This window comes from Musca autumnalis, unplaced genomic scaffold (assembly GCF_047663935.1).
Source record: "Musca autumnalis isolate F117 unplaced genomic scaffold, ASM4766393v1 scaffold_3, whole genome shotgun sequence".
NCBI lineage: Eukaryota > Metazoa > Arthropoda > Insecta > Diptera > Muscidae > Musca > Musca autumnalis.
In genome coordinates this window covers 250539990-250564206 of record NW_027411866.1, presented here as the reverse complement: position 1 = coordinate 250564206, position 24217 = coordinate 250539990, and the positions used below count along the sequence as shown (strand labels likewise).

At 38.4% G+C, this 24217-nt stretch overlaps 1 protein-coding gene across 1 annotated transcript; it reads left to right on the top strand.

The window, feature by feature from the left end:
• The first annotated feature begins 1503 nt into the window (after positions 1–1503).
• On the top strand, positions 1504–21808 carry LOC141399303 (uncharacterized). The gene is made up of 6 exons (XM_073977792.1): positions 1504–2922; positions 12247–12552; positions 12626–12989; positions 13063–13227; positions 20645–20829; positions 21219–21808. The coding sequence occupies exons 1-6, from the start codon at positions 1960–1962 to the stop codon at positions 21327–21329; spliced, it is 2094 nt and encodes a 697-aa protein (XP_073833893.1). The 5' UTR covers positions 1504–1959; the 3' UTR covers positions 21330–21808.
• The last annotated feature ends 2409 nt before the right edge of the window (positions 21809–24217 follow it).

Here is a 24217-nt window from a genome sequence, read left to right as displayed (position 1 = left end):
TAAACAACTTTCTAGAACATATGTAAAAAACAGGATAAAAGTCCCATTTGCTTTGTTATTTTGACCTTTAAGAACCGTCTATAAAGAGATTGTACGTTCTAGAAAGATATTTATCGGGATCTGAGGTACATTTTTGTAGTTGGTTGTTTGCTTCAAATTTGATCGGTTTGATAGCTGCAGACCAAATACCAAGAAAAAATTTTAAAAGAAATTTAACCTTGGCGATTTTGACCCTACGGAAGAAGTTTGATGGATTATATGTGTTCACAATTTTTGTTCCTTAAGACAAGATCTAAAACTTTGCCTATGTGATAAATTCAAAATTCCTAACGGTTTGGAAGATATAGTCATGAAAATGACCCCTTTATTAAATCAAAGCCTCAAACCTTTGGAAGCCTATAACCGCGGAAGTTGATGAGATAGGGAAAAACGGCGAGACACGTGTCTTCTATTTTTTGGTCTTCTATCACGCTGTGGAGTCAGAATATAGTTAATAAAACATGACTCAAAAAATTACACACAGTGTAATTAAATAAAAAAAAACCCACACAAAATAAACACAATTGGACCAAGAAAATCTTCAATAAAATAATTAGTTATTCAGTGCGACATGCCCTGGTTACAATAATGGGTTTGTAGGGTGTCTTGTAAGTAATTACGACTACCAATAATACTATAAAGTCCATTACCGATAATAATTTTGTTTTGCTGGGAACTTACCCATTTTGCCTAAATTTTGCGCATCGTAAAATTTCTTCCTAACTTACATCAAGTTCCAAGAAGATCTATACCTACAAATTACTCTTTTTTTCGTGGACAAGTCCATGGTTTCGACCTTAATGACCTACAAGCTAAAATCCTACAGTGACAAACTTCTGACTGACTTCTCGGATCGTGTAGCCCAGTTATCTCTTTCCGCATAAATGACGGAAACTTTTTTACTTATGTTCAATTTATGAAAAGTAATCAAACATTGATTTTGGCTATCAAGCATCTCATATTTGATTTATAACAACAATTGGAAAACCGCCTTCCTTGACACATACCTACTTGCTTGTAATCTCGGTTTCTATCGGCTGCTATGGTAAATTATTTTTTTTTTCTATTTACCTTTTAGCATCAAATAACAATATACATTATCTCTTCTATAACTTCAATACCGTATTCAAAATTGGTATCAATTTACTTCAACATTTAATAAGAAAAACTAAAACTACATACCTATTAAATCATCTGTTTTCTGTTGCTGTCAACATTTCAAAGTAATCTTCTCCCAATGGTAAACAATATTGCGGAGAATGACTTTAACTGGTTTTTTTGGTTGGTGAGAGAAGATCTCTCTGGGAGATTTGGTTACATTTTCTGATTAAAAATATTAAAATAAAAACTTAGAAATTTATGCCCACACATGCCATGCAGGTACCAGAGAGGAGAAAAGTATTTTACCCGTGGAAATGTATTTTGTTTCTCTTTTTAGTTGTTTAAGAAGCGAGAATTTAATCAAGAAATGCCATTGTGTACTGGTGCCTCTCTGTGGGTTTTAAGTTTTTATTGCCCTCTGAAGAGAGCCGGTTTGTTTTTAATTTGCTTGATCACTCGGCCCGACTGTCAGTTAGCAAATGAAACCATGAGTAAGCGCAGCGCACCCAGCGCAGAAATTGTGGTCAAGAAGTGAATACAACAAATAATCCGTGCTTTAAAAATATCCAGAAAAAATCGAGTTGCGGCTGCTTTGTCAGTCAATTCCTACGTTTGTTTATTTCCACATACACAAAACGACGATAGACGTTCAAACAACAAATGTATGTAAATTAACGCGCGGATCGGATCAGAGTGACTTAAAGTGTGATTACGTAGCCAACAGAAAACGCGTGTATAAAAGAAGCGAAAATAAAATAAAGAAATAATTATTATATTATCCAATTGACGATAATTTTGAATTCAGTCTCTAGAAGAACTATGCCGGGGAAAAACCAGTCAACAGCGACTTCCAACGACAACCTTGTCGGTGGTGGTGGTGGCGGCGGTACTAAAACAAATAGTAATAAAACTAATCAAAAAAGTAAAAAAGTGATTAATAAGAAAAGTTTGAAGGCAAAACTGCAATCCAAAACAACTAAAAACAGCAGCAATGGCAATTGTAACAACAACAATAACAGTAACAACAAAAACAACAATAACGATGTCAATGAAAAAAATGTAAACGATGAAATCATCGAGGAGTTTGATTTTTGTGATAGTGATTTGGCAGAATTGGATGGGGCAACTGCAGCAGAAACTGCATCCAATGCAGCCACCAACAATGAAAATGGAGATAACAAAAGTGGCCAAGATTTGCCAGTTGAAGAATGTGAAGAAGCCAAAGAGGCCAAAGAAGAGTGCGGTGAAGAACAGCAGCATACTCCAGTAATTGATAACGAACAGGTGGTGGGAGAAACAACGACACAACCAACACCAGCAGCAGCAACGGAACTCATTGATAACAACAATGATAAACACGAACTGTCTTCAGCAGCAGCAACAACAACAATACCAATAACACCAACAACAGTTCCAACAGTTAGGGAGTCACCACCTTTGGTGACTAAGAATACAAATAATATATGCGAAGAAGAAAAAGAAGACATAGAAGCAAAAGAAAAAATTAGCAGCAGCCCCACTGTTGCAAATATGAATCCATGTGAAGAAGAAAACACAGAAATTCCTGCTGTTGCCACCACTACTCAAAATATTCCAGCAACTGAAATGTCAACGCCGCCGCCAACAACACATGACGATTCGAGTTCAGTGGTCCTCCCTTCAGCAAGTGAAGGGAATACCACCACCACAAGTAACAATGCCGCAGATGATGACAATGGTTCCGCCGACGATTACATTGATGATGAACTTTTGGTTCAATTTCTTGACGAAGCAAATAATATTGTAAGCAAATCCGCATTGTTATGATCGTTCTCCCACAAACCCAACACACAATAGATGAAGTTAATATTTTTAAATTGTGTCCACAAATAAGTGGAGTGGAGTGGAGGAGATTTTTTAGGTTGATTGCCTATGCCTTATGAAAGTAATTGGCATCTTTAATGAAATCTTGTGAGGCAAAATTGAACAGTTTCAAGGATAGGGACAGGGAAAATTATTGCACATATTTATCAATGGGCAAAACTTTTACATTTCCTAGTTGGCTTTTGGCTAAAGTGGGTAAAATACTTTATGTCAAAAATGCGCCTCGGTGAAGTTTTACGGCAAGCCACTAACCAAAATGGTGCTTTTTATACCCCTAGGCTAAAGATGGTATAGGTATACACTTTGATGCGTTCAAAAATATACCTCATAGAAAAATGACTTTGGACCCAACTTATACGGAGAGAAAATCCATTCAACCCAAAGCTTTTATTCATTAATACCTTCGGAAATAAGGATGCCGAAGGTTTCCAAAATCCCTACAGTCACCAACCAAAATGCTAATTTTTATTACCTCGCCCTATAATGAATGGTACGATAAACAAGTAAAGGCTTTGCCGACAGAGATATACCCTCAGCCTGTGTATATTAAAACAGATTTTTACCAAAAAAAGTATGTATTTTTAAAATTTTGGGCGTTAGAACCGACAAATATGTTCATTAGGATTAAAGATCAAAAGTTTTGCGAAGGAGATACTAAAAAGAATGGATCTACAGCCACTACATATGGTGTCATAGGGAGTTTTTACAGCCTTCGGGCTGTTTGGTCAAGAAGTATGGACTTGCCCCTGAAAAAATTTTACCATCGTAATTGAGGCAGCGAATGCAAGTTGCTTTAACAAAAATCAAAGTGATTCGATAGTAGGTCTTAAAGTGAACTTATCCGAAATTTTGTGTGGTAGGTGCCGGATGGAGTGGACAAATATAGTCCATATTTAAACCTGATCTATATCTGGTTGATATATTAGGATGTGTAATGTATGGACCAATTCGGCCTCTCTCTTCAAAAGTTATCGTACGAACAATTTTTCCGAACATTTTTGAAATTTTGTGGGGGAGGTACCTGAAGGAGTGGACCGATATGGCTTATCTTCGAACTTAAACTATGTTTGGACAAAATATTACTAAGCCAAATTTTGGATCGAATCGGCAGATCCGTTCGAGAGTTATCTTGCGCTCCAACCACCTCACACGGTGTCATAGGGGTTTTTGCAACTTTCAGGCTATTTTCTCAGGAAGTATGGACTTGCCCCTGAAGAAACTTGTACCGTCGGTTGGTTGGCATTGAATACAAGTTGCTAAAACAAAAATCAAAGCGATTCGAGAGATGGCCCTAAACTGAACTTTTCCGAAATTTTGTGTGGGAGGTACCCGAAAGAGTGGACCGATTGAGTCCATATTGAAACCTTATCTAAGTCTGGTACACATTTCACGATGGGAAAAGTATGGACCAAATCGGTTAATCCCTTCAAGAGTTATCGTTATTTTCGAACTTTTGTGGGGGAGGTACCGGAAGAAGTGAACCGATATAGCCCATCTTCGAACTTAAACTAAGTTTGGGCAAAATATTACGAAAGCCAAAATTTGAACGGAATCGGTTCATCCGTTCGAGAGTTATCGTGCGCACCAGCCAGCCAGACAGACGGACGGACATTGCTCAATCGACTCCAAATTGTCTGAAACACATTTCGTCCAAACATACTTGGGGTCTAAAACCATTATTTCGATGAGCCACATTTTGCCCGTATGAAAGTGTATATACGCTCGTTAGCATAAATGCTGAGGGTATAAAAATGTGCCTCATCGAAATAATGAGTTTGGATCCCAAATATGTTTGGACGAAATTCGTCCGTCTGTCTGGCTGGTCAAACTTTGCATCTCGTAATATTTTGTCCAAACTTACATTAAGTTGTTCCCCTACCACACAAAAGTTCAAAATTCTTCTCTAATACGGGGCTCACCATAACTCACGAAGGGAGTACTCGATTTGGTCAAAACATCGCATGTCATAATATTTCTTCCTGACATATCTCAGGTTCGAATATTGACAATAACGTTTCATTCCTTCCAGAATATTCCATACAAAATTTCAAAATGGTTTGAAAAAGTGACATACACATACAAATGTATGTCTGTGTGGCAGGCTGGTGGGCACGATAACTCTCCAACGAATTAATCAAACTTTGAACCTCTTTCTCCAAACTTATATCAACTTCGAAGATGGGCTATATCCGTTCGCTCTCACACAAAAGTTCACAATTGCACTGTTCCGGAACCTACAAGAAGCTACTAATTTTTACTACGATAACATTTTTTTCCTTTATGTTACCGAAAAAAATGTAAAAATTAGTAGATTCTTCCAGTTCTGGAACAGACCAAATTATTCGCTAAAATGGTGCGCACAATAACTCTCGAAGGGAGTAACCGATTTGGTCCAAACTTTGAAACCCCATAATATTTCCTCCATACATAGGTGTTCACTCCTTCAAATACCTGACAGAAAAATTTCAAAATTTTTTGCAAATGTGCTGTGTGCCAACGTTTTGAATTTGTTTACCTAAAAATACGATATAATTATTTTCGGGTTGAAGTCTATACTTCCTGAAATGGTGACCCAAAAGCTCTTAAAGACCCTGGGAAGGTGATGAGCAGGGTAACTTACTCCGGACATAGATTAGGTTCGAATATATATTTTTTAAATATCTCGTTCCTGGAATCTTTTTGAATTTGTTTCCAACAAATTGACCTTGCAGCCCGCCCCCATAACTACGATACAATTTTCGGGGTGAAGTCCATGCTGCCTGAGATAATGGACCAAAAGCGCTAAAAGGCCCTGTGAAGGTTATGAGCCCGATAACTTACAAATTGAGTATCCGATTAAGTCATAAAAATTCTTCCAAAGGTTCATCAATTTCTAAGAATTATGTTCGAATACTTTTTTCCAAATATCCCTGAAATCTTTTTAATTCTTTTTTTCAAATAAATTGGCCTTTCGGCGGTCCCTATAACTACCCAGCGAAAAGTTTGCCTCCAAAGAGGCAGTTAAATGGTATGTATAAGTGATTTGGAAGTGCATCAAATTATGCATTTTCACTCATGATTTTTACAAGGGAGTGACCCCGGAAAGAGGCACTCCATTGCATCGCATTTTAACTGACCCTTTGGCATTGCATTTTAACTGACCCTTTGGAGTAGAATAGGAGGCAGTCCGGAGCACGTGTTTTGAATAACAAAATAAAATGCATTTATTATTTGTGTAAAATAAAAATATTAATAACTTTATTAAATTAACACAAATTATGAAAATTCTCTATTGAATTTAATTGCAAACATGTGTGTTTCAACCGCTATTCATTTAATCCATTTAATCATCCGCTAAATGGGTTTGATATTGTCTTCCCATCACCAGTTAAGATTTCGACATGTACTCCAACAGCACTCCATTGGGAAATTTTCTTCTCGTGAGTTACCGGAAAATTTTTCACAAATTAAATATTATTTAGTTTGTATTAACAAATGTATTCCGCTGCTGTAGAGATGTACAAACTGATTTATGTACATGTAGGGATCTCTAACAACTGCTAATAAAATGTAGTGAACGGAGTGCCTTTTTCACGACTCTGTTCGCACTGCATCCGGATGCTGTTAAATTGTGAGGAATTGGAGTGCCTTTTTCCCGACTCCGTTGAACTGCCTTCGGATGTTGTTAAAATGTGACAAATGGATGTGATTCTTTGGATTGCATCCAAATGCGGTTAAAATGTGAGGAATGGAGTGCCTTTTTCACGACTCCGTTTGAACTGCATAAAAACATGCCGTGAAAGAACTAGTCTACATTGCACTACATCCAATTTATTTTGCTGGGTATGATACAAATATTTTCGTGGGCAAGTCCTTGCTTGATGAATGGTCCAAAAGTTTTCAAAATCCTACGATGACCAACTAAAATATGTCAGGTGAGGGACGACATTGACATTGGTTCAACTTTTGCACATATTTATACCCTCACCATATGTCTACGGTGAAAATCGAGCCCCCGGATTTTGACTTGAAGTTTCTTTTCACGGTTTTTTGGATATTTTGGCATATATGTAACGCCAAACCACTGAGATTTTCGATCCAACACAAAGACAAAAATTGTAGCCAAGACAATAACTAAGAACTCTCTAGTACATCGCAAAAGGCTTGGAACGCTCCTTCAGGCAGTTATTGTCCGAGAAAGTGCACATTTTTCAGAAAATATCGATAAATTACACTGCTTCAAAATTTGACTCAAAGTCAGTGGGTGGAAATTTCCTTTTGGAGATGGAAGCCCTTGGTGAGTGTAGTAAGAACGCAAAAGGAAATTTTCAGGATAGGTCAAGTTTCTGAGATATGCTTTGGTCAAAATATCCTTGAAAAAAAATTTCAAGTCAAAATCCGGGGGCTCGATTTTCACCGTAGACATATGGTCTAGTGGACTAGTATATACACTTTCATACGGGCAAAATGTGCCTCATCGAAATAATGGTTTTAGACCCCAAGTATTTTTGGACGAAATGTGTTTCAGACAATTTGGAGTCGATTGAGCAATGTCCGTCTGTCTGCCTGTCTGGCTGGCTGGAGCGCACGATAACTCTCGAACGGATCAACCGATTCTGTTCAAATTTTGGCTTTCATAATATTTTGCCCAAACTTAGTTTAAGTTCGAAGATGGGCTATATCGGTCCACTCCTTCCGGTACCTCCCCCACAAAAGTTCGAAAATGTTCGGAAAATTTGTACGCACGATAACTTCTTGAAGGGAGTAACCGATTTGGTCCATACTTTGCCCATCGTAAAATATGTACCAGACTTAGATAATGTTTCAATATAGACTCAATCGGCCCATTCCTTCGGATACCTCCCACACAAAATTTCGGAAAAGTTCAGTTTAGGGCCTGCTCTCGAATCGCTTTGATTTTTGTTGTTGCAACTTATATTCACTACTCCCCATACGACGGTACAAGTTTCATCAGGGGCAAGTCCATACTTCCTAAGAAAATAGCCTGAAGCGTAAATAAAAAATAGCTTGGAGCGTAAGATAACTCTCGAACGGATCTGCCATTTCGGTCCAAAATGTGGCCTTCGTAATATTTTGTGCAAACTTAGTTTAAGTTCGAAGATAAGCCATATCGGTCCACTCCTTCAGGTACCTCCCCCACAAAAGTTCAAAAATGTTCGGAAAAATTGTGCGTGTGATAACTCTTGATGGGAGTGACAGACTTTTGGTCCATAGTTTACAAATCCTAATATATCTACCAGGTATAGGTCAGTTTCGAATATGGGCTATATTTGTCCATTCCATCGGGTACCTCCCACACACACACATTTTTTGGATAAATTCACTTTAAGACCTGCTTTCGGATCACTTTGATTTTTGTTGAAGCAACTTGCATTCGCTGCCTCAATTACGACAGTAAAAGTTTTTTCAAGGGCAAGTCCATACTTCTTGAGACAATAGCCCGAAAGTTGTAAAAACTCCCTATGGCACCATATGTAGTGACTAGAGAGCTCAAACCGTCCACACTTTAGATATCGTAATATTTCTTCGAATATTAGATGAAATTCGAAGGTGGAAGGAGTGGACCTCCCGAAACCTTCCCCACAAAAGTTCGAAAATATTTGCTAAAATGGTACTCTAAATATTTTTGAAACTCAGGGGCCTAATTACGACATTCGATTCGATCGAGTAGTTGCTTGAGAATGAAAAAATCAATCTATAAAAACCTATTCGCGCCACCATCTGTACATTTACTAAGGTATATGCATTAGCAATTTGTTACAACAAAGTCAAAAAGTTTTATAAAAATAAATAATTTCGTATAGTTTTCTAGCACAACTTCATTCCGAAATTATTACCCAAAGTATTATTCAACGATTTCAACAAATATTTACATTTTTTCGTCAATAATTTGGTTTTCTAGTTTTTGCTTTAAAATAAACAAATTTTTTTACCATCTACTTTCTTAATCTTCTTTGGACAACACTTAGGTTTTCATAGTTCGATTTTTTCAATAACGAGCAATTTCTCGATCGAATCGAATATCGTAATTAGGCCCCAGTTTAAAAAAAAGCCCTATCTATCGATATCCCCGCAAATTTTTGCGCTTTAATCCTATCCATATTGTTTTGAAAATTCCCCTAAATACATAAGTTTTTTTTTTTTTTTTTTTTTTTTTTTTTGAAAAAAAAGTATTTCAATCAATCCACACAGGCTAAGGGTATATCTCTGTGGGCAAAGTCGATTGATACTTTTTTACTTGTTTCCATTAAGGCCACTTCTCGGATCGAGTTGAAATCCTAAGATATGGGCGCCGAAATGTCTCAATATTTAGAACCACTCCATCATACACCTCTCGCACTAAAGATTTAATAGGCGAAAATGTTATTCCCCCTACAAACCTATGAAAATGCGAATTATTTTTCGAATTAGGATGGATCTTTTTTAGAGAACATTTAGGTCCACAACTTCCGTCATTGTTTATTTATACGGCCATAGGCTGAGGGTATTTAGCTGTCGGCAAAGTCGCCTGATTCTTTTTTACTTGTTTTTTAATTGTTCCAGTTTTCGTTTGGTTTTGAAATTTTTAATATTTTATTTGGATATTTTTGTTTATGGTGGAGGGTATAATTAAATTTGTCATTCCGTTTGTAACACATCGAAATATTCGTCGGAGACCCTATAAAGTATATACATTATTGATCAGCATAAAATTCTATGTCGATTTGACCATGTCCGTCTGTCTGTTGAAATCAAGATACAGCTCGCAATTTTAAAGATAGAGAGTCAAAATTTGGTACAGATGTTTTTATTACTTGCAGGATGGTTGGTATTGAAAATGGGATATATCGGTCCACGTTTTGATATGGCCCCCATAGAACGGTACCTCCCGATTTTCGGTATTTTTAAGGTTTTAGCTTCATTATCCTACCAAAGTTGCTGAAATTTGGTACGTAGTCTTCTTTGGGGGTATAAAACTTTCCCCCAGAATTTTGTGGGTATCGGTCCACACCTTCATATAGCCCCCATAGAACGGTACCTCCCGATTTTCGGTATTTTTAAGGTTTTAGCTTCATTATCCTACCAAAATGGCTGAAATTTGGTACTTAGTCTACGTTGGTGGTATAAAACTTTCCCCCAGAATTTTGTCGGTATCGGTCCACACCTTCATATAGCCCCCATAGAACGGTACCTCCCGATTTTCGGTATTTTGAACGTTGTGGCCTCAATATTCCACCGAAATGGCTGAAATTTGGTATTTAGACTTCGTTGGGGGTACTTAAACTTCGCCTTTAAATTTGTCGGTATAGGTCCATGCCTTCATATATTGAAAGGTACCTCCCGATTTTTCGTATTTTTAAGGTTGTGTCTTGAATATTACACCAAAATAGCTGAAATTTGGTATTTAGTCTTCAATGTGATATAAAGCTGTTCGCCAGAAATATGTCTGTACAGGTCCACGCTTTCATATTGCCCCATTTCTGACTAAAATTCGTCGGTATAGGTCCACGTTTCGATATAGCTATATAGATTTTGACGTCAATATCCAACCGAAATGGCTGAAATTCGTTATATTTCGTCTTCCAAGAGTTATAAAATATTCCAGAAGAGTATTATCAGTATAGGTCCACGTCTTCCTATATCCCCATAGAAGCGTACTTCTTGATTTTCGGTATTTTTTAAGTTTTAGCCACATTCTCTTACCGAAATATAGGAAATTTGGTATTTAGTCTTCTTTGAGCCTAAAAACTTTCCGTTAGTTATTTGTCGGTATAGATTGAGGTTTTGAAATAGCCCCCATAGAACGGTGCCTCACATTGTTTTACCGAAATTGCTGAAATTTAGTATTAAGTCTTCTTCATACACGAAAGGAAACTAATTATTCCATTTTACTTCAATACAACTTGTGGTGGAGGGTATAACAAGTTCGGCCCGGCCGAACTTAACGCCGTTCTTACTTGTTTCTTTAATAGATTGCAAAATATTTAAAACATGTTTTTATTTAATTGACTACCGACACAATTGCTTTATTTAATGGCCTGTTTCACTAAGACGATTCGAATACAAATTCGTTGGAAATACTACCAAACTCCTGTTAAATTTCATTAATTTTGGTCTTCAATAAAACAAACATTTTCTACAACAACAGGAATTTGGTTGTAGTTCGAACAAATTTGAATTCGAATCGTCTTAGAGAAACAGGCCATAGGTGTTCGAGTTTTTTTGTTAGCTTTGAAAATTTGGATATTTTGTTGGATGTAAGTTTTGCTATGAAATCAAAGAAAAATCCAAAAATATCCTTGAATTTCTTGATTTAAAAGCCTATCAGTGCCGTTCTTGGTTATACAGATCTCCCCTTCGTCACCCAAATTTTCCCTGTCTACATATGACTAATACCTTTCCAAAAAGAACAAATATTTGTTAACTCTGCCGATTAGCTTTTTTCAAAAAATATTCCCCCTAAATAAAAGCACGTACAAAATGATTTGGTGGTTTGTATTCGAATATAAACAATTCGTATTAGAACGCAAAACAATTTAAGCTTACTTAAGATAAAGATTTTTGCCGTTGTTGTATTTCAAGAGACGTTACAAAAGGCAATTTTGCTCGAAAATGTGTGTCGCCGTCGTTGTATTCGATATGTGTTTGTTTGCATTTGTTTTTATCAGTAAACGTTATTGTTTGTATGTTGTTTGCAATGCTGTCATACCAGACATACGTACATATGTGTATACAGTGAGCGTAGGCACTATGCGAATGGGTAAAAGGTCAATCTGACCAAGGTTCATGGAGGTTTATAGACATACATACGTGTTTCCATGAACTTCAAAAAAGTCTAGTGAATGTTATCATTCATTTTCTTCACCCTTTTTCAATAAGAATATGTTCCAGAACCCGTAAGAATCTATAACTTTGAAAATTTTTATAATTTTTTTCTTAAAAGACTTGCAAATTTCATATGTTTTTGTTTTGTCATGTCTCAAGGCTAGTCAGTCGAAGTATTTTCTAAATCGAGATCGGTGCCTGTATCTCAAGCCGCAGTCGGAAGGTCTCGTTGCTCTGGGGACCTAAAATGAACACTAAAGTTTTCCGACTCCGACTTGAGGCTTCACGGGTCTGCGACCCCGACTTCGGCGACTATAGCTCGACCCCGCAGCCTTGGTTTAAGTATTTCTCTCCTCCCAGCATTAAATTTTCATTTTCATCTCAAACTATCCATATTTCTAGAATTTTAATCTAAATGTTCCTTTTTTATTTTTACAGGCTGAAGCAAGATTGGCTGCCCGTAGACAGGCACGAGCAGAAGCTCGTGAAATACGTATGCGAGAATTGGAAAGGCAACAACAGCAGCAGGAGTTAAATGCCGATCGTGTATTCGATATGCATACAACGGCATCGGGCATAGATCCATTGTCGAGAACACGACTGGGGATGGGTAGTGCATCACCGGCAATTAGTGGCTTATTGAATTCTTCAAGGGTGGGTAACTCAATGTCTTCAAGACGTAGTAGTGAAGATTCTCTGGAAGAGGAAGGTCGCAGTTTAAGGGATATACGCCATGAACTGAAGGTAAACGATTACATCAATTATTTCTTCCATGAACTTTTTTATATTTGTTGTTGTTGTTGTTTGTCTTCATTAGGATGTTGAAGAAAGATTCCGCAAGGCCATGATAGCAAATGCTCAATTGGACAATGAGCGTGCCTCACAAACGTATCAAATACAGCTGTTAAAAGACAAATTGGAAGATATCGAAGAATCGTATGCCCAATTACAGCGTGAATTCAAAGAAAAATCACGCGAATGCAATGCCCTCAAACGAACGCTAGATAAATTAACAGAAGAATTGAAACTGGTACAGGGTCAGTTGAGCGAACGGGATACACTAATTGAGGAACAAGGATTGGTTATTGTGGCTGTTGAAAATGAAGATGGCACAGATGCCAAACGTGCTCTAGTCAGCGTAGAAAATGCACAATTATTAGGATCTGTTCAGGGTTCTTTAGGTGAGTAACAGGCCTCAACTCTAATTTGAATTTTTTAAATCAATTTCTCTCTCCTTCTCTCTGCTCCCTTTAGATGTACGACTTAAAAAATTCACCGAAGAAAAACAACAGTTACAATCTGAAGTACAACAATTGCAAGAGCAATTGGAAACGTACAAAAGTCAAGGCAAAGGTCGAGGTAGAGGAAATTCTTTAAATGGTCCATTGGGTTCAGACGATGATGACTATGAAGCTCAGAGTAAGTATTATAAATACATATGTGTCGGTCACATGGGAGGCGTATTCGACTAGTTGACTCGATGCTAAAATCGAATGAATTTAACTTTATGCCAGCTTTAAGGAATTATTCTGTAATTTCGCGATAATTCGTAGCCCTATAAAACGAAAACCTTAATAATTAGTAATAAACATAGGGTTCCTTGAAGGGGTTTCTTTGGAATTTTATGGCAGAGAAGGCCAGAAAACCTCGATATTTTATTTAAGTCATTACCAACAAGTAAAAAAGTATCAGTCGGCTTTGCCGACAGAGATATACCCTCAGCCTGTGTAAATTGAAACACTTTTTACCAAAAAAACTTATGTATTTAGGGGGTTTCAAAATTTTGGACGTATGAACCGATTGATTAGGACTAAAGTTCAAAAGTATTGCGGAGGAGGTACTAAAAGGAATGGACCGACATAGACCATGGGGGTGCCATAGGGGTTTCTACACCCTTCGGGCTGTTTTCTCAAGAAGTATGGACTTGCCACCGAAAAAAAATGCTTTAACAAAAATCAAAGTGATTCGAGAGCAGGTCTTAAAGTGAATTTATCGAAAATTTTGTGCGGGAGGTACCGGATGGAGTGGACAAATATAGTCCATATTCGAACCTGATCTATGTCTGGTGAATATATTGAGATGTGTAAAGGATGGACCAAATCGGCCACTCCCTTCAAGAGTTATCGTGCGCACAATTTTTCCGAACATTTTTAAACTTTTGTGGGGGAGGTACCTGAAGGAGTGGACCGATATGGCTTATCTTCGAACTTAAACTAAGTGTGGACACAATATTGCGAAGGCCAAATTTTGGACGGAATCGGCATATCCGTTCGAGAATTATCTTGCGCTCCAACCACTACACATGGTGTTATAGGGGTTTTTTCAACTTACAGGCTATTTTCTCAGGAAGTATGGACTTGCCCCCTGATGAAACTTGTACCGTCGTATGGAGGGCAGTGATTACAAGCTGTTACAACAAAAACCAAGGCAATTCGAGAGCAGGTCCTAAACTGAACTTTTCCGAAATTTTGTGTGGGAGGTACTCGAAGGTGTTTACCGATTGAGTCCATATTGGAACCTCATCTACGTCTGGTAGAAATTTCACGATGTGCAAAGTATGACCTTCAAGATTTATCGTGCGCACAAATTTTCCGAACATTTTCGAACTTTTGTGGGGGAGGTACCGGAAGGAGTGGACCGATATAACCCATCTTCGAACTTAAACTAAGTTTGCACAAAATATTGCGAAAGCCAAATTTTGGACCAAATCGGTTTATCCGTTCGAGAGTTACCGTGCGCACCAGCCAGACATACAGACGGACGGACGGACATTGCTAAATCAACTCCAAATTGTCTGAAACACATTTCGTCCAAACATACTTGGGGTCGAAGACCATTATTTCGATGAGGCACATTTTGCCCGTATGAAAGTGTATATACCCTCGTTAGCATAAATGCTGAGGGTATAAAAACACCAAATGTTATCCTTACATTAAGTGCTTACGTTCTCTAGAGGCTGAGATATTGATGCCTAAATTATTATTTCGAACATAGACGAACGAACAAATATCAGTTACAAAAGCGGGTTAGTAGTAAAAAAGAATCAGTCGGCTTTGCCCACCATTAAATACCCTTAAGTGTGGTGAACCTAAATGTCCTATAAACACATTCTTAATTTCCAAAGTAAACAACAATATCTCAGGATGCATTAATAGCCAGAAGAAATAGATCGGCATAGACCTTTTGGATGTAATTTTGTATATCATTTTGGGAGTCACTTCTTTCGATAGTTATCTTGCCAACCAGTCATTTTATTTGGTCATCGTAGGATTTATCAGAACGAAAAGAAAAATTAAAACAATCGGTGAAATTTTCAAAACATTTCTCGAACAGACCTTAAAATGCACTTAAACGATAATATCGAGCTTTTTTGAGGGAGGTAGCGGAAGAAGTTGTCTGATATAGTCCACCTTCGAACTTGATTTAATTGTGCATAGTTTGGACCAAAGTCATTCAATCCTTTCAATAGTTATCCTGTCTATTAGACTTTTTAATTCGCCACAGTGGGTGGGATGTTTTAATACCTTTGGACCATTATAACAGGAAACATGGGCTTGCTCACGGAAATATTATGTCGCTGTAAACATGACTACAAGGAGTACCTTCGAATCTATCATCGAAGTGCAGTGTTGTCTGAATAGGATGGATTTTTGGCAACTGAAGAAATTTCGTCACTTCAGTCACTTCAGCTGTAACCTCGTCACTTCAGCTGTAACCTCAAATCGATAGGAGTTAGATTCATGCTTGTGGACGGGCGGTTGAATAGATGCTGATCATCTTGGGGCTTTAGTGGCAGTATGGGCATTTGTTTGTTTAGAGGACCAGCAACAATGGGTTCTCTGTAGGAATTGAGAATGCTACTGTAACCGGACTTTAGTTGTGCCAGTATGGAACATGTTTGAATAGGAAGAAGCCGCTTACTATCCAGGGTTGCTGCAGGATGTTGGTTTAGGACTTTGTTTGTTTGATGGCTTCGGAGACACGGTGCTCAGAGTGTTTGCCATCGACAGTCGGTTGACGTCCTATTGAAATACGACTTGGATGTAGACACGATAGCACATGAAGTCCTTACGGATTCGTCTAGGTCAGGGACGCGCTTCTTTGCAAAGACAGTATAGTGAGGGCGCCCACTAAGTTGTTTTTGCATTTGGAAATTCTTGGGCGACACTGGTCTAGGTGCTGGATCTTCCATTACAACGTGCTGGTTAGAATGACTAGTCAGCAACACATTATGTTGCCTGACTGACAGCATCCTGATCTCGTAATGAAGGTGATCCACATTTGTTCTTGGACGTAACCCGTAACCATTCCGAGAGCATTAGTTTGTTGTTGTTGTAACAGTGTTTTTTGTTATGTTTGTATGTTTGTTCCTCTGTTCAATCTGGCTCTGGGTCTATCTCCAGTTCCAGAAAAATGGTTGCTTCGATGGGATGTAGCCACAGATCCTGGAGTTAGATGGGTAGGTTTGGCGGGGCAGTTGAAAAGGTGTTCTGTGTCTTGCGGGCCCATGCCGCATACTGGGCAGATGTCTTGCACGGCGCGATCGATTTCCGCCCAATAAGAATTTAGACGACTGCAATATCCCGAGCGTAGTTGAGCCAAAACTACTCTGGTTTGTCGTGGCAGCTGACGCTCCTCAGCAGCGATAGATGGGGGATGTACTCCGAGACCTTGGCAACTGCGTCCGTGTGAATGCTATTCAAACCTGCTTGATATGCTTGTTGATCTAGGGGCTCTCTCCTGTATCGTTGGACCTCTCCCTCTAGAGCATGGATATCCTTCCTGATCTGCCTGAATGTGTCGGGCCTACCCACAAGATGGTGGTTGGGATGGTTCACATGGTAACATCCAAGCAGGTACTGCAACGAAAGCATCTCATTGTGTTGTTTTACTGGAAGAATCTTTGCCTCCTCATGTAGATGGTCCACTGAAGATTTGAGGAGGCACCTTGTTGCTGTTCTCAGGGCGGCATTCTGGCAAGCTTGAATCTTTTTCCAATTCGTATCACATAATCTCGGGGACCAGACTGGCGCCGCATAACTTACCACAGACCGACCTATCGCGTTATATGTTGTCAACAAGGTTTCTTTATCTGCACCCCAAGTGCTGCCGGCTAGGGACTTGAGGATCTTGTTCCTACTTTTTAGCTTGTCGCAGATAGCTGTGGCATGCGCGCACGGCGTGAATGTAGTGTCGAATGTGACCCCTAAAATTATAGGGCAGTTTGTGGTCGGAATTCTGCTACCATCGACCACGGCATTCAACTCACGTCCAAACTGCACTGTCCATGTGGTGAACAGAGTGGCTGTAGATTTTGTGGCGGAAATCTGCATATTCCTCGAATGGAAAAATGTGGTAACATCGGTTAAATAGTTGTTCAGTCTCTCACAGATGTCATCAGGGTAGGTACCTGACGCCAGGATCGTGCAATCATCCGCATATCTTACGATCTCGATGCCGTCTGGAGGGGGGCGGAATACAGGATAGGTAGAGGTTAAACAGTTCCGGAGATATCACCCCACCATGGGGAACTCCCTGTTTCACTCTACGGAGTTTGGACTTCTTATTCCTGAATTCCACATACGACTGGCGTCCACACATATAGTTGACTATCCAACGTTTCAAGCTTGGCCGGAGGGTTGTTTGCTCAATGTCCTCAAACAGCGTGGAGTGCCTGACTGTATCGAAGGCTTTTGATAAGTCAAGCGCCACCATCACTGTTCTATCGCACGGCCGTCTCTGGTTGAGTCCTTTACAGATATATGTGGTAATGGCGTGCAGTGCTGTGCTGCTTACGGAATCCATGTTGATGATCGGCAACTTGATAGCTATTTCTGATACTGGGGAGGAGCAAGGCCTCAAGTGTCTTTGCTACGGGCGACAAAAGCGAAATCGGTCTGTACGATTCACTTTTGCTGGCATCCTTGGCTGGCTTCCGTAGTGGGACCACCCGGCCCATTTTCCAGACTTCGGGAACAACGAGGGTGGCTAGCGACAAGTTGAAGTCTTTGGTGAGATACTCGACTCCCGGCTCATCCAGCTGCTTCAACATTACCATGGGGATTCCATCAGGCCCAACGCTTTGGATGATTTAGCGTTCCTGATGGCATTGGCAACATCATCCATTGTAAATTGTGGTGGTTCATCCTCGGCAGGAAGAGATCTGATGCGACGTAATACTCTTCTCTTCGCCCTGTCACTCTCGAGAGGCTCGACAAACTGTCGATTGAAATTACTTGCGCACCTCTTCGGGTCAGTCAACGTAACGTCGCCAAACGTGACTGAGGTCCTATCTTCCCTTCTTCCAGGGTTCGAGAGTGACCACAATTCACCTATACCGGCTCCAATGTTGCAACTCTTCAGATGATTTAACCATTTGTTCCGCTTATGCTCGCCCACCAGCCTGTTAACTTCCAGTGTCAGCTCCCTGACTCTGGGGTCATTGGGGTTGATACGACGAAGCTCATCACGCTCGTTTGCTAATCCCGTCGCCTCTGCTGGGAAATTTGGTCTTACTTCGGGTATTCGACCAGCAGGGATATGGCGAGCGGCTGCAGCAGTGATGATGTCCCGGAACGTCCTTTCCGCTACCCGAACATCAGAAGGATTGGGCAATTCTCTGAAGCGGTGATTGGTGAACTCTCTGAAACTCGGCCAATCAGCTTTTTTATGATTGACGAACGTGCGGCGTTCAGAGGTGATGAAGTCGGGTGGTCTGCTAATGGAGACTATTATGGGGAGATGGTCTGATACAAGGGAAATGACGGGTTGCCAGGTAACGTCATTTGTCAGACCAGGTGACACGATGGTTATGTCAGGCGAACTGTGACACTCTCCTCTAATTCTGGTAGGGGCGTCCTCATTGACCGTGCAAACCTAGAGCTATCAATCTGCTCAGCCAGCGCTGTACCTCTCTGGTCGTTTCCGAGGGCCGAATGCCACATCTCATGATGCGCATTAAAATCCCCCAGGACCAGACGATTATGACCTTGCAAGAGCGGGCTAATGTCAGGCCTATAATCAGGGATACAGCTATTTCTCGGCGGGATGTATACATTCAGCAACTCTATCTCGGCAGCTCCACACCTGACTGCTACCCCCATACATTCCATGTACGGGTCATTAGAGACAGGCTCAAGCGAGATAGGTCTGTATTGGACAGACTGGTGCAATAGGAAAGCCAATCCCCCACCTCCACTTCTGGTGCGAACTTTCCTCAGAACATTGTAACCATCACAATGCTCTAAGCTGTGGTTGTTGTTCAGCTTGGTTTCCTGCACCGCCGCGACCTTGATGTTCTTCCGACTCATAAAATCTACTATCTCCTCGATCTTACCTCGGAGTCCATTGCAATTCAATTGCAAAAAGGCTGCATTTTCGGGGATTGGGACAACAACGGCTGGTGTTAAAGGCTGCGTGTGCGGTTGTTGTCGAGGCGACTGCGGGGGAGTTTCGTAATCAGACGACGAGGGAGTCTCGTAATCCGACGACGACTCACTGGGGACTGTGTTCACACAGCATGCAGCAACATAGTCCCTGTCGTAGTCCCTCACGTGGACGAGTCCAGAGCAACCCCTTAGATGCACCCACTCCTGACATCTATTGCATCTCACCGAAGGTTGGATGTGGGTGAAGATGCGAATGTGACAAACTGAGCACAGATATATTGGTCCTGGGTTTTCCTCCGTCCCGGCTCGGACCAATAGAATTCGGAGCAGGCATTCCGGGATATGCTGCTCCCAACACAGAAAAACGAAACAAATACGAACATGTACACACTGAGGTGGCAGCCGCTGGCCGGAACATTGGTTTTGTGTTGTTCCGGGTCAATCCGGTACGAAAGAACCCGCTGCCGTGGGATTGTTGTATCTGTAACCATTGATGGCTTCGGAGTCAGGGTGTTTAGAGAGTTTGCCATCGACAGTCGGTTGACGTCCTATTGAAATACGTCTTGGATGTCCACACGATAGCACATGAAGTCTTTACGGATGCGTCTAGGTCAGAGACGGGCTTCTTTGCAAAGACAGTATAGTGAGGGCGCCCACTAAGTTGTTTTTGCATTTGCTTCTCTCTCAAAGTGTAAGTGAATGAAAACAAACAATGTTGTTGTTTTCTTCACGCATACATACACACATACTAAGCCATTAATGGAAATTCTTGGGCTGCACTGGTCAAGGTGCTGGATCTTCCATTACAACGTGCTGGTTAGAATGACTCGGCTGATAATATGCAAGCAGAAACTGTCTAGTCAGCAACACATTATGTTGCCTGACTGACAGCATCCTGATCTCCTAATGAAGGTGATCCACATTTGTTATTGGACGTAACCCGTAACCATTCCGAGAGCATTAGTTTGTGGTTGTTGTAGCAGAATATGATGCTGGGTTGACAGCCGCTGGCCGAAACACTTTTGGTTTCGGGTCAATCCGGTACGTAAGAACCCGCTGCCGTGGTATTGATTATTTATTAGTTGATTAGTTTGTGGTGTTTGCTTGGTTTGCGTGTCACTCAGGAGTGACGTGCGAAGATAAGCTAAGATTATCGAAGAGATTTTTAGGACATAATCTCAGGAAGTAAGGTCTTGACCCCAACAAAAGTTGTGCTATCTTAATAGGGACCGCGAGATCCCCCTGTTGCAAAAAAAAACAAAACTACGCCGAGACATATCCTTAAACTGGATTGTTAAAACAAATTCGGACTTAAATCTCACCAAAATGAATTATAGACATTTTTAGTAATTCCCTTAGTTTTGTATTTGTATCGTTGTTCCGATCAGCATTTTCTTCTTCTTGTTTTTTTAATTGATGTATCACTTTCTTCATTCTTTTTTTCGCAGGAGAAGCCAATAAAATAATCCTAGATTATAAATATAAACTGCAGAAGGCCGAACAAGAAATTGCTAGTCTACAATCCAGTTTAGCTCGTTCCGAAACCCAAGTTATACGATATAAGAGTACAGCAGAGGCAGCTGAAAAGGCAGAAGCTGAGCTTAAAATTGAAAGAAGGAAACTTCAAAGAGAGGTAAATATAAAGAATGATTATAAAAAATTAAATATTTATGAAAAGTTGCGAAGTAAAGGTAAACAAAAAATATAACTGCATTAAAAGACATTTTTATTATTTTTTATTATTATATTGTTTATTAATATATTTAATACATGTTTAAAATGAGTTTGTTATATTATACTTTAGCACTTATTTAGTCATTAATACCTTGTATAAATATAAAAAATCCGAAAGGAGGGGATATCAACGAATGCAATTCGATTCCGCAATCCAGCGGATCGAACATTGTACGACACCATTTGTTAAAATGAAATATTCTGTTGTCTAAATCCGATTTGGTCTGAGTTAAATCCAATGATTCTGAAAACTAAAGTTTTTATATTTCTCTTTTTGTTTTTTTACAGAATCGCGAGGCCATGGAAAAACTTGAGGAACTGGAAACGTCAAACAATCATTTAATCAAACGCTTAGATAAGTTAAAAAATGCCAAGAGTGCTCTTTTAAAGGATCTTTGACCATTGTATGGGTATGGTGAACGTATGTCTCAAATAAACGATACAACGCCTCCTAGTAAGAAGGTTGACAACAACATTGAGGATTCAGGAAACAAATCATTTACATCACCAAAGCAGCCACACAGTAGTTATAATGCCGATGATGATAGCAGCAATAATGGTACTACGAAAATCAATGGCAGTCATCTCAACAGTGCCAATGGCCATTGAAACGATAAACACACGAAATCGTGATTTTCCCAATTTTCTTATTTTCTCTAACACAGAAACACACACACACGCATATTTGTTTGTTAGGCTGTTGTGTTGTTGCTATGCTTATGATCCGTGTCAGTCAGTCAAGTCAGTTATTTATGCATATATTTTTTTTATTAAAACAAAAAACAAGAAATTTAAACAGACTCTTCCAAACTCTATTACAAACAAAGAAACACACACACAGTTATACAGACAAACAGGTCTAATTAATAAGAAGAAAATTATAACAAACAAAACACTATATAATATATATAAATATATATTTATATACTATAATACCAATCAATTCACATACAAACAAACGAACACACACACAAACTTTGGTCTTATACGCTGCACCGCTCTCTGTATGCGATAAATAATAATCTAATATTATTATTAATTATTATGATTACCTATGTATGTATATTTGTATACATTTATTATGTTTATATATAAAATACATTTTGTATTTGTAGTCCAAACAAACAAACAAACAAAAAACAAAACAAAAATTATAACATTTTTTAATTAATATTTTATTTGTTGAAATATTTATTTTATTTTTTAACCTGAAGTAAAACAAAAAATTAGAATTTATTACTTAATATTAAAAACAAAAAATTAAAAAAAAAATAGAAGAAATCGTCAATCAATATCAAGTGACTAACCAACCGAAACCAACAAGCAAAGAATGTTTATTCAAAATTGTTGGATAGACGATTTAACAAAAAAAAAAAAAATACACAAACACAAAAATGCCATGAATAATAAAATAAATCATAGTTGTTTTGTAAGCAGATTCCCTTTTTTATAAACTAAACAAAATGCCAACCGACTTCACTAAATATCTCTAACTTTTCATATTCATTTTTGGAACTTTTTTCCGTTCACGTTGTTTATTTCCCCCACTCTACCTTTTTTATGAAAAATTTGTAAAGTACTTAAAAGACTTAGCCAAAAAACTCTTAGCATATAAAACCCTTTTGCTCGTCCCTATTTTAATCTTCAAGGCAACTTCCTTAATTGAAACCATAGTAGACCGCCTATTAATATCATCATTGTATTATAATTTTCATTATCTTGCCATTAAAAATTTGTTACCAAAACTATTTCTAAATTGATATCAACCACTACTGTACAGGACAGCTTGATCCTTTCCCCCTCTCCCCTAACTAACACATCACCACCTCTTTACCATCACACACACAAACACGCCCACTTACATACATATTATGAAACGTAAAAAACTAAAACCCAGTTTAAAATATTTGTTATTCTAAAATAATTATTGTCTTTTTGCGATACAAAAGAAAAAGAGATGAAAGTAAAACATTTAGTTGCTTCGCACATGTATTCTAAATTCAAACAAGAGAATTAGGAGTAAACGAAAAATAAAATAATAAACAAAAACAAAAAAATAAAAACTAAAATAATCACATTAAAATTTGGTAGTATTTGTATTTATTTACATATGTCAAATAAATCAGAAGGAAAGGAAAGATCCGAAGGTAAGATTGACGCATCATCATCACCTATACCATGACATAACTCCCAAAATGGTTTTGGGAGCTATGTTCGACCCCACCTAGCGGTCTCTAAAGCAAATTTTTTATGTTCTTTTTTGAAATTTAAGTGATTTTTTTAAATGGAAGTTTTATTTCAATTTTATAACAAAATTAAGAAATAACTTAAATTTCATATACAATTTTTTTTTTTCATTTCGTAATACAATTTATCGTAGCCAATACAAATCCAACTATATTCAATATTCGTCTTCAAACATATTTCGAAAAATAATTTCACAGTAGTAAAAAAGATTTTAATAAAGATAAACACCGCTGGCAACATTTTTCTTTAAAAAACGATCCCGCGATTTTTTGCTAAAATATTTTTACAATTTGAGAAAATTCTAAGTTGTTGCAAAAATATAGAAATACCATTTCTAAGTTGGAAGCCGAGACAGGAAACATTTTTTTAACCTCGCGATTTTTTATAAAAATATTTTCACAATTTAAGAAAATTCATGGTTGTAAAATATGCAATTGCGATATTAAAAATTAACACGCCTCAGGTAAAATTTTTGTTGTAAAACTCGTACTAAAATATTTTGAAAATTGAAGAAAATGCAAAGTGTAATAAAAATATGGGTTTTTGTCTTTTCGCCGTTTCAACTTAAGGCAGAAAGTGAAAAAGCTCACTGGGAGTTTTCGTTCAGAATAACCCCCATGAAAATACTCATCCCAATTGTTAATATCAACTTCCCGTGAGAAATTTTACCTTTAAGTTGAAACGGCAGAGAGACAAAACTCACGGGGAGTTTACATTCATAATGTGTGTTCATTTCCTCAAAATTTGTACAAATTGTTACGGGATGTTCGTTTACTCTGTAGTACAATGCAAAAGAGCTTAGTCGATTACAAGAAATTACGGACTTGTACAAATTGTTGAGTAAACGAACACACCTATAATCACCCTATTTCCAATTTTGGAAAGCGCCGCAGACAAACATTTTCTTATTCCGCCATGGTGTAAACCATGGTGGAATAAGAAGGTGTTACATCGATAACAATAATCGGACCGTTTAGCACATCAACCGTCAAAATAACGCATTACTGTGAATTGTGTAAATTTAAATTGTGTAATTTTAT

What these genes read in the sequence shown, in the direction of transcription:
- LOC141399303 (XM_073977792.1), top strand. Translation starts at nt 1,960, where the DNA reads ATGCCGGGGAAAAACCAGTCAACAGCGACTTCCAACGACAACCTTGTC. An exon ending in TTGACGAAGCAAATAATATT is followed by an intron (nt 2,923 to 12,246) that starts GTAAGCAAATCC and finishes TTATTTTTACAG; the next exon opens with GCTGAAGCAAGATTGGCTGC. An exon ending in ATATACGCCATGAACTGAAG is followed by an intron (nt 12,553 to 12,625) that starts GTAAACGATTAC and finishes TGTCTTCATTAG; the next exon opens with GATGTTGAAGAAAGATTCCG.